Genomic DNA, 6786 nt, shown 5'->3' on the forward strand with positions numbered 1-6786 from the left:
GTGAGCTGCTGCGCCCCGCACTCTCCGCGACAGGGGCTAACCCTCCCTGTCTGGCAGGCGGGCGGCGCCCGTCGTCGCCCCGTCCGGACCGGAGCCGCGCGCCGCCGCCGTCCGAGCCGTCCGGACCGTCCGAGCCGGACCGTCCGGCCCCTGTGCAGCGGTCGCGCTCCACCCTGACTGATGGCCGGCTGCGCGACTTCTCGCGCAAACTGTGGCCGCGCGACGCTGCCGAGCCGGCGGACAATAAGTCGGAGGGCCTGTTTAGCCGGCTCTTCGGCTCGCGGCGCAGTGGCAGGAAGCGCAAGAGCGCTGGACGGGAGGCGCCGGCGCCGGCGGAGCAGGCGGTGCGCACCCGGCCGCAGCCAGAGCCTGTTGCGGCGGCGGCAGGCGCGCCGGCCCGGCCGGGACCGCCGCCGCCGGCCGGTGCCTTGCGGACAGCGCCTGTCGCCGCTGCAGCCGGCACCAGTGACGTCACCGTCGTGCCCTGGTCGACACGCCACGCTGAACACACCGCGCCTTCGGCGGCATGGCAGGAGGGTGCGCCGTCCAGTGAGACTGGCGAGGCTCGACCGGAGGAGCGGGCACCGCGCGACTTGGCGCAGGAGGACAGCGGACGGAGCGCCTCCCAACGAGAGGGCCTGCCCCGCCCCGCGCCAGAACACGATGCCCCAACCGAATCTCCCCCAGAGGACGGGAATGTGCCGAAGCCCATCCCGCAGATGGAGGACGCAGCCCCTGTACGCACGTCCTCGTGTGATGAGACTGTGCAGAAGTGTGATGTTGGAGGAGGAGTGGAGGCTGAGGAGGAAGACGAGTCGCCTCCCGTGCTGCGTCGACGTCGGAAGACGCCTGAGCTGTTCCGGGACGGGCAGCCGCAGGCCCGGCTGGGCTCTCACGGGCAAACGCCGCCCGGGTCGGAGAAGGAGCTCCGAGAGACCCAGCCTGGGGAAGAGGCTATGGTGCGGAAGACCCCGCAGTGGGCCAAAGACAGTGCGCAAAAGACACTGCCGCTAGCTACAGAAGATGCCAATAAGACTCCGCCTAGGGCTAAAGAAGAGCTCCGGAAGACATCGCCAGAGGTGGATAGGGAATCCCTCAAGACTCCGTCCTGGATCAAGGAAGAGCACCGCAAGCCATCGCCTCCGGCTGAAGAGGAATCCTGTAGGACTCCATCCTGGGTTAAAGAAGAGCTTCGAAAGGCACTTCCTCAAGCGGATGAGCTCCGTAAAACACCGTCGTGGGTGAAAGAGGATTTCCGCAAGACATCGCCGCCGGCTAAAGAGGAGCTCCGTAAGACTCCGCCCTGGGTGAAAGAGGAGCTGGACGGGACACAAGCGCGGTCCGAAGACTCGGCTGAGCCGGTGGTGCTGCGGCCGGCGCGCGGTCGGCCGCGCTTCCAGGCTCGTCGCCCGGTCAGTTGCGCGGACCCGCCGCCACCTGCCCCCGTGCCGACCGCGGTCGCTGCCGCTGAGCGGCGCTCGTACCAGCCGGGCGAGCCAGCCGCCTCCTCCTGCGCCGGGCCGGCCGACTTCGGCGTGGTGCTGCGCAGCGTGGGCGTCGCCGAGCCGACCGACTCGGGCCCGCGCTCTCTCGACTCGGCCGCGCTGCTGGTCTCGGCGGCGCCGCGGCCGGCGGTGCGGCGTCGCTCGGCCCCCTTCGGCGAGCCGGCGCCCCGCCCCGCCGATGGCCCAGCTCCGGTCTGCAGCGAAAAGGCAACGTGTGAGAACAGCAGGAGCCTCGCGCCGGAGCCGGTCGAGGTCAACATTATTGAACTCGTGAAAGACGTCGCCAGGGATGTCACCACTGAGAGTGATCAAGATGGCGTCTCGATTGACGCCGTTGAGAGCGCGAGGGACAATACCAAGAGCGAAGGTGCTGGAGAAGTCAGCCGCCCTGAGGGCGTGGCGAACGCGATCGATGAAATCCGCCCAAAAAGGGACGAGCAAGAACCGACGCTTGCTTCCCAACACGAAGTCAAGGTAAACCAACAGGCGCGAACCAAAAACGGTGGACACGTGGCAGCGACAAACAACACTGTCGCTCCCCCGGAGAGCCCTTCGCACATCGCAGGTTTCACCGACCACATCGAGAAGGATCACACAAACCGCGCAACTGACAGCGCCCATATCACCCCGTTGCCGAAGAGGTCCTCGCCGCCGATGCAGCACCGAACCGTGGCAGCCGAGGACGGCGGCATGCCCGAATTCATGAAGATTCAGTTGCAGAAGGTGGAGGCGCCACTGGCAACGACCACGCAGTTGGTGGTGCCAAAGCGTAGGGAACAGGCCGGAGCCGGGCCCGCCGCCGTGGTGGAGCCGCCCGTCGCCAAGAAGCCGACGCCGAACGGTGCAGCCGACGGAGCGCGCGAAGAGGAGCCGGCCCGGACACACAGCCCGCTCCCCGGTGAACGGCCCAACGAGAACGCCGAAGACCGCCCGGCGGAACGGAAGAGCACTACGTCCGTGACTAAGCCGCCCTCTCCGCCGGAAGATGCCAAGCCGGTGGGTAAGGCGCCGGGAAGCTCTGCGTCTGCACTGCCCGGTGTGGAGCCGGAGCGGCACCAGTCGCTGGGACGGCAGAGCCAGCGCGAGGCGGACGACTCGGAGCCGGTCGTACTCAGAAAGAAGACGGTCTCGTCCTCCGACGAGTCGGAGCTGCTCAAGGTGTTCAAGCGGCGGTCCTTGAAGAGGATCGGCTCAGATGAAGCTCCGCTCCATACTGTGGAGGCATCTTCAGACGACCCTCCTCACACGGTGACCGAATACAAGGAGAACGAGAAGTCGGCGGTGGACACGGAGGAGCTGCCCGTCCCCCCGCCCGTGTCTCGCCCGCCCTGGGCCCAACGCTCTGACGGCGCACTCCGAGCGCCGAGCAGCAGAGAGCCGGCAGAGACGGTCTCGCCGGCCTCCCCCGGCTCAAGCTACCCAGCCTGGCCGCGGAAGTCAGTGCCTGCTCCGCCCACTCAGCCGCGGCCGGCGGCCGCCAAAGAGGAGGGCGTCACTGTCGCCGCTGAGTCACCGCGCGGGCTCGACGCGCCGCGGGCCGCCGTCGTGGCACGCCAGAACAGCGAGAACCGTCGCGTGTCGCCGCTGGACGACGACAGCGCCTCTACCGCCGACTGGCTGAAACAGACGGTCCGGGAGCGCCGTGAGCAGCGCGAACAACGGGAACAGCAGAACCTGCGCAAAAGCAGCCCGAAGGAGCTCATCATTGAGGTAGCATCTTGTTGAAATATCTGACCTGTTTGTCGTTCGTATGGTTTTGATAATACCTTGCCGAAATCCTAGCCAGCGCGATAGTCCCGCAATTACCGATGAGCCATTCTGGCGGTGACGCCCGTCGTTTGTCGGAGAATCACTGCATGTACTCGCCAGCTTGTCTAGCCTGTGTGGCTCGCACCGGCCGTTGTATGACATTTCGCCTGTGCCCTGCAGCCCGAAACGCTGGTGCCGGGACGGCCTCTGGCGCCGCGCAGCTCGCGGGTCCTGGCGATGGCCAGCACCTTCCAAAAGCTGCAGCCGACGTGACCGCAGTGCCGTCCTCGGCCGGCAGTCTGGGGCGTCACCCCCACCCCGCCGCCACGGCGGCCGTACCCAAAGACAGAGTGCCCGGCGTGCCCTACGTGCAGTGTGATTCAAGAAGGAGGTGAAGTGTCCTCGTGCGGTGTGATTCAAGAGGGAGGTGAAATGTCCTCGTGCGGTGTGATTCAAGAAGGAGGTGAAGTGTCCTCGTGCAGTGCGTAGGCCTGCTCCTCCACTTTGTCGTCGTAGGAAAAGATGTTCTGGTGGCGCTGAAACTGTTTTAATGGAAGGTGATTAAGTTAGCATGTGAGTGGCATCAGTCCTGTTAAATTATAAAAATATGGAGAGAAACACGCTATTCTTACACTATTGTGGGGAGTATTTTGTGGGATGAGTCTTGCATCACTATTGTGGGGAGTTTTTTGTGGTATGAGTCTCGCATCGGGCGTTGTTGCACAGCACAGCCAGAGTGTGGTTGTTATATTTTGTAATCAAGCCTATAACAGCAGACGCTCGCAACACGTCCAAAACCGTGCATTATCTTACACGCCTCGCGAATGCGTATGGGAGATCAATCGCCATGTTTTTGGCAATATATTCGCTGTGATCAGAATCCCATGTAAATAAACCAGTGCGGCGAGTCCTCGATAAACCTCTTGCTCTTACTGCTGATGCCGCCTGTACGCAGACCGCAGTCCTGCCACCTGGCGGTACTTTGGTAATGGAAACCGTAATGACAAACAGTACAGACACGACTGCTGCGTAGCCGCGCTAAGATCCCGAAATTTGAAATCCTATCAACCAGTGTTGTGGCCACTAGCCAGCATGAGAGACTTATTGAATCACGACCGGTCGACGCTCGCGACTGCCTGACCCTTGTGGTCAGGAGGCTGAACCACCACCCAGATCTTCCAAGCTGCCATTTCCTTGGGCCTATGGACCTGGTGCATCTGCTGGGCGCCATGCCATGCCATCGAGACAGGCGAGACTAACATCAGCGGTCTGGCCAGCCTGGGTGGAATTAAGCATACTTTAATAGTGTCGTGATCGCTTCTTGCAGTGTTGGGATGGAGCCATAGACACGTCAACCCCAAACAATAAGCAGGGGCTGCTACAATTTCATGTCAGCAGCCTATTCCAGGCTACGCAAGCTGTTGCTGTAGGCACGGGTTTGCTGGGTTCCAGGCGCACTCCACTAGAAGTTAACGCATCAGAATGCAAAGAATAAACACTCAGGAATGCTAGTGCGTGTGCTCATTTCGTCGAGAAGCGCCATATCGTTCGTCTGGCAGCAGGTATGATGTCTGGTGTGATTTGGAGCACCTCTTTGTGGCTTGATATTTAAAGTATCTGATCAGTTACTTCGCTTACTGGATAGCAGCGACACTGACCTTCGCTGCGAAGAATCCAAGATAGTTTCTATAAAAAACAGACATGACAAATTTACGAGGGAGTTTCTGTTGGTCACAAATGCTCTATGTAGTCGTGGTCGCGCCGAGTCGTAGCCACAGTCGTAGCCACTTAAAGTCGTAGTCACTTCAAGTCATAGTCGCGTCAAGTCGTGGTCGCGTCAGACCGTACGTAGTCGCGCCAAGTCGTAGTCGCGTCGTGCCAACCATATAACCATTAAATATTCTAGGTAGGTAAGTTTTTTTAAAAGAAACCGACGGAGTTGTGGATTTTGGTGAAAACGGCCTCGTTGATGTCTGCTCTCACAGGGCCTCAACAAGCGGTCTTCGCGGCTCGTGGCCTGCCAATGTGAGGGGCTGACCTCCCTGGTCTGTTGCCATCGTGACGGGTGCCTCCGTTGTGGCCCTCCTTGTGCCCCTGCCGACCTTCCCCACGCCCTCGGCGGGCGGATCACGGGAGAGTCCTAGCTCTGCCTCTTCCCCGTGCCCCTCCCCCCCCGTCCGAGCTACTTCGCCGTCGGCCACACCCACCACACATGGCACCACAGCGGAGAAAATACAGTATATTTACACCAGCATCGACGTAACAACAATGCACCCAGCACTGCGTTGCCACACCGGTAGAAACGTTAGCTTAGAAAAGGGCAGGCGGAAGGAGCCCTGATGCGAATCGCCTTGTGGTCCGAGACTGACCCGCTCCTGGGCAGCACACACCGCCGGACAGGTGCGCACGCCGCTGGTGCGTACTCCGGGTACGGTAAAGCTGTGCAAAAACGGCTGTCCCCAGCGTCTGGGGCGGGAGGACGCCGTGAGGCAGCTGGGGCGCCCCCCCCCCCTCGCCCTGGACACGACTAGGTTACATCAGCAGCAGCCACACACGCACGCACGCACACATACACACACACACACACACGTACACACGTACACGCGCACACACATGCACACATATATACGCACACACACACACACACACACACACATACACACACACACACACACACACACACACACACACACACACACACACACACACACACACACACACACACACACACACACACACACACACACACACACACACACACACACACACACACACACACACACACACACACGTACGCGCACACTCACCCACTCACTCACTCACAGTTACTCCAGCCACGCACCGACACAAAGACACACTCAGCCATGCACCCACCCACCCATACAATCACAGCCACGCCAGTCACTCACGCACCTCCTCTATGGAATGCAGTTTACACATATATCGCGACATTTGCTATTAGCCATGGCCATAAATACTGACGGCGTTTGCGTAAGGCCCGAATCTCTACTACCATCCTAATTACAACGTCAACGTCAACGTTCAATGTCAGGGACCAGTGCAGCCCCGCCACAGTTCCCAGGTGTCTGCGTATCCGGTGTTCGATCCACCTGCCATGGACGAGGCGTTCCACCAATCAGCTCCGTACACGACAGCGACCCTACCAATCAGCTCCGTGCGCACCGGTAGCTCCTCCAATCCGCCATCGGTCGCACCCACACCCGCGACATCCAGCCGGAGTTAATTTGGTTTTGTGTTTCGCTCTGATCACAGACAGACGATGAGCCGTGCGGGCGTCGCCGGTCCTGACAACGGTCGGTCCGGCTCAGGGGCCGCGATATCCACACCGCGGCCGAACGGGATTTGTGCTTAGACAGGAGCGGGACTGTCATGCCACCCCTCCCCACCCTTCCGCCCCCCCCCCCCCCCTGCACCACCACAGAATAAGCGTGGACATGGCTGATACTTCATGTACTTCTCTCCTGCAGGGCCTTCGCCAGAGGCCCAACAAGCTGGGCGTGCGCGACCGTCT

General features: G+C 61.2%; 1 protein-coding gene across 1 annotated transcript; it reads left to right on the top strand.

The window, feature by feature from the left end:
• The first annotated feature begins 1646 nt into the window (after positions 1–1646).
• On the top strand, positions 1647–4173 carry LOC119091835 (altered inheritance of mitochondria protein 21). The gene is made up of 2 exons (XM_037214732.1): positions 1647–3215; positions 3435–4173. Exons 1-2 carry the CDS (start codon positions 2160–2162, stop codon positions 3525–3527), a joined length of 1149 nt encoding a protein of 382 aa, XP_037070627.1. The 5' UTR covers positions 1647–2159; the 3' UTR covers positions 3528–4173.
• The last annotated feature ends 2613 nt before the right edge of the window (positions 4174–6786 follow it).

This window comes from Pollicipes pollicipes, unplaced genomic scaffold, assembly GCF_011947565.3.
Source record: "Pollicipes pollicipes isolate AB1234 unplaced genomic scaffold, Ppol_2.1 Scaffold_3447;HRSCAF=4054_pilon_pilon_pilon, whole genome shotgun sequence".
In the NCBI taxonomy this organism is placed as follows: domain Eukaryota; kingdom Metazoa; phylum Arthropoda; class Thecostraca; order Pollicipedomorpha; family Pollicipedidae; genus Pollicipes; species Pollicipes pollicipes.

Bases quoted from the DNA above. Each gene is read 5' to 3' on its own strand.
- LOC119091835 (XM_037214732.1), top strand. From the start codon at position 2,160: ATGCAGCACCGAACCGTGGCAGCCGAGGACGGCGGCATGCCCGAATTC. The intron at 3,216-3,434 runs GTAGCATCTTGT...TGTGCCCTGCAG, and splicing joins CGAAGGAGCTCATCATTGAG to CCCGAAACGCTGGTGCCGGG.